Raw genomic sequence first — 3,409 nt, 5'->3', positions numbered from 1 at the left:
GATAATTTAAAATTTTATATTTACGCAAATAATCAATAAGAGGGTTAAAAGAGAGTCAAGAATTAATAAATAAGGATAGTCAACAGTATTAATAATTAAAAGCAAGTCAAGAGGAATTAAGGAATTGAAGAGAAAAAAAAAAAAAAAAGGAAAGAGACAACTGTGCTGCTAAGTTGTCTATTCAGTAAGCAAGCCAAAAATTTAACTAAAGTAGTGCAAGTGAGGCTCGATCCCTCATCACCAAGGAGGTATCTTCGGTCCTTTACCACAGGTACCATCCTTTATCTGTTACTACGGGTGGCAATATAATTATTCGTAGGATTTTATATCTATAGATATATATATATACATAGTGTTTTCACCGAAGCTTGCGGGTGGCGTGGCACTCCCTTGGGCCTTAGTGGATCCGCCCCTGGTTCTGCCTTTGTATATATGTTTGTATATGTTGATATATGTTGGTATAAGTGTCCGTATATATTTGTATATGTCTGCATATGTTTGTATATTTTGGGCTATTTTTCATAATGTAAGTTTTAGGATATTTTTTTGCAATGTAAGTGACCAACTTGTATATTTTTGAAATTTTTCCTATTTTTTTTGCGGGGCATAAGTTTATATTTTAGCATTATAATATCTCACAAGTTACGTCCGCTCACTTAAAGAATTTATACCCCGCGAGACATAAGTTTGATTTTAATGGACAAAAATTAAAAACCAGCCCTTTTGAAGGACAAACTGTACTATTTATTCTTTACAGAGAGATCAAGTTCACCATGTTCGCTTTTACGGACCCCTATCACTTTGCAATTGCGGTTACTTCCTTGCAATTGTGATGCACCAGAAACTGAAGCACCAAACAATTGCAATTATTTTTAACTGTGTCTGAGACCACCTTGAGTCATATCAACAAATTGCGAAACATAATATCAATATTTCCTTAAAGCTTCATTTAGAATATAAATACTCAAAACGAGAGGTCGAATATTACCGTGTAAGTATTTCTTGATTTGTTATCTATTCATGTATACGTACTATAAAATCAAAGATAAAGAAACCTTTCATTCACATGCATGTTTGGTATTTGACAATTTTTTAGTATTAGTTAGTATTCGCGTAGTATTTTATTTTTCTAATTTTTAACTACTATCTGTTGTTTCATTTGCTCTGTTTATTTTGTCATTTTGTTGCCGTTATTTTCCTTTCGATCATGTTTTGATTACACTTCTTTTGAATCGATGGTCTATAGAAAACAATCTCTCTACCCCACAAAGGTAGGCGTAAGGTCTGCATACATTCTATCTGGCCTCTATTTATGAAATTATACTGAGTATGTTGTTGTTGATAATTGACAATAGATTAAGCATATATTTTGTATTATTTAACCGGAGATGGGGAAGAGCCAGGTGTTCAATCTCTAGGGTAGTCATTTTCAACTAAGTAGAGGAAAACATTAGTGCAATTAAATAAAATAAAATAAGACAATATTTTCTCTGTCCCAAATTTATGTGATACTTTTTTTTTTCTTAGTCAATTTCGAAAGGAATGACACTTTTCAATTTTTAATAAAAAATTGACTTTAAATTTTTAATTTTACCTTTAATGAGATGATTTATCACACATATTTATGACTACAATTTTTTAAAGTATTCGTTTCATTCTTAAACTTTTTGCCCAGTCAAATACCATCACATAAATTGAGACAGGAAATTTTCCATCGTACCAAAAAAACCCTATGTATTGCTACGTACTCTGTGCAACATTCTAAAGTCCAAAAGGACTCTTTTTAAGTACACAACATGGATAAAACTTCTGTTCTTCCTAGTCATCTTATTGCTGCGTCCCCCTCCCCCCAATCCTCTATCATGTTATTGATGTGTCCCTCCCCGCCACTACAAAAAAATGAGTAATTTTCGGAGGTTGAAAGTTGCAATTCGCGTAGGTGTTAGCTTTCGCTAGTTGCTAGAGGAGGCTAAAACCTCCGCGAATTACAATTTTCAACCTCCACAAATTACCCATTTTTTGTAGTGCGCTCTCTCTTACATAGCAAATTACAAATGTTTACAGGAAAATGGAAATAATACTAAGCAAAAGTGATGGGCTTAAGAAAAAGCGACAGCAGCAGCAGGGAAGAGGCATGCAAATCCAACAAACCAGATAGATATAGGTTTTGCAGGAAGGAACAGTCCCATGGCTACAATTATTGCGCAAGCTGCTGCAATGGCACCTATTTTTCCCACAACAACACTAGACGAAACAGCAACCTGTTTCTTGCTCTTTCTAAACCACATGCCAAGGAAAGTGCCAATAAATCCAATGGCATTAGCTGCCACCACAAAATGCAGCCCTACAAGAGAAGAGCTGGACAACGTGGTGGAATTAGTTGCTACATAAGCCAAGAGGGAAATAGCTGCCTGGCCTGTTATTCCTAGCGTGATTTCCATCAATCTCTGTGTGAATTCTTTTGATGAATAAGAAATCACAATCTTATTGGCTGCTGGCAAAGTAGTTGTAAAATCCTGGACATGAATATCTTCATCGATCAAGATTCTTATCTCTTCAGCAGGCCGTTTATGTAGGTGAACATTGTTCATTTGATTTCTCTCTTGGGAGAATTCCACGTTGTTTCCCTGATCATCCGTAGGAGTAAAATCAGCATGTATTCTGGTGTCTGCCAGCTCTAACTCCTGATAAGTTGGGTTATTCTTGACACTGAATGAGCGGAGAATCTCCACCTCATGATTTTTAAAAATGTAACCTTCTGATAGGTCGCCATCATGATTTTTAAAAATGCAACACTGTGATGGCTCCGTCTCCTGATTTTTAAAAATGTAAAGTTGTGATGGCTCACCCTCATGAGTTTTAAAAATGTAACGCTTTTGTGATCTCAACCTCATGATTTTTAAAAATGTAATGTTGTGATGGCTCCCCCACAGAAGATTGGTTTCTGAGAGTAGACGACATGATTACAATTGAAGAAATAATCGAATTTGTTTTGATAATTTCGAGAGTCATGACTGAAGACTTATATATTTATAATGGAAAGACTGGAAGCAAAAAATGGGAGAAATGCCTTCTGGTCCATTACAAACTTTTTTGGAGTCTGCTGAAGATTTTCCCTAGTATAATTTCTACTGGTTAGCGCGTTAGGATTTCTACTGAGAATTTTCGTGGTAAATATTTCGTATTCTATGTATGATAAAACTACATTTTAATTATTGGTTTAACCCTTAAAATGGAAATTAACTTTGCTATTTAATTCTTGATCTCATCTTGCATCTCATTTATGTCTTAAGATGTCATCTTTATATTAAATTTAGTTTTGAGTGCTTTGGATTAACTCTTAATTATATAATTTCTCATAACTAAAGCGAAATTAAAATTTGAAAAGCTAATTAAAAAGCACTTGACT

At 34.3% G+C, this 3,409-nt stretch overlaps 1 protein-coding gene across 1 annotated transcript; it reads right to left on the bottom strand.

The window, feature by feature from the left end:
• Positions 1-493: 493 nt before the first annotated feature.
• On the bottom strand, positions 494-2,981 carry LOC132066776 (uncharacterized). Its single transcript, XM_059459988.1, has 3 exons — positions 2,890-2,981; positions 2,082-2,849; positions 494-844 (listed from the first exon to the last, which is right to left on the bottom strand). Exons 1-2 carry the CDS (start codon positions 2,959-2,961, stop codon positions 2,100-2,102), a joined length of 822 nt encoding a protein of 273 aa, XP_059315971.1. The 5' UTR covers positions 2,962-2,981; the 3' UTR covers positions 494-844; positions 2,082-2,099.
• Positions 2,982-3,409: the final 428 nt, after the last annotated feature.

Source organism: Lycium ferocissimum, chromosome 8 (assembly GCF_029784015.1).
Source record: "Lycium ferocissimum isolate CSIRO_LF1 chromosome 8, AGI_CSIRO_Lferr_CH_V1, whole genome shotgun sequence".
NCBI classification, from domain to species: domain Eukaryota; kingdom Viridiplantae; phylum Streptophyta; class Magnoliopsida; order Solanales; family Solanaceae; genus Lycium; species Lycium ferocissimum.
Note: the sequence above shows the minus strand (reverse complement) of the source record. Positions and strands in the feature narration are given on the sequence as shown.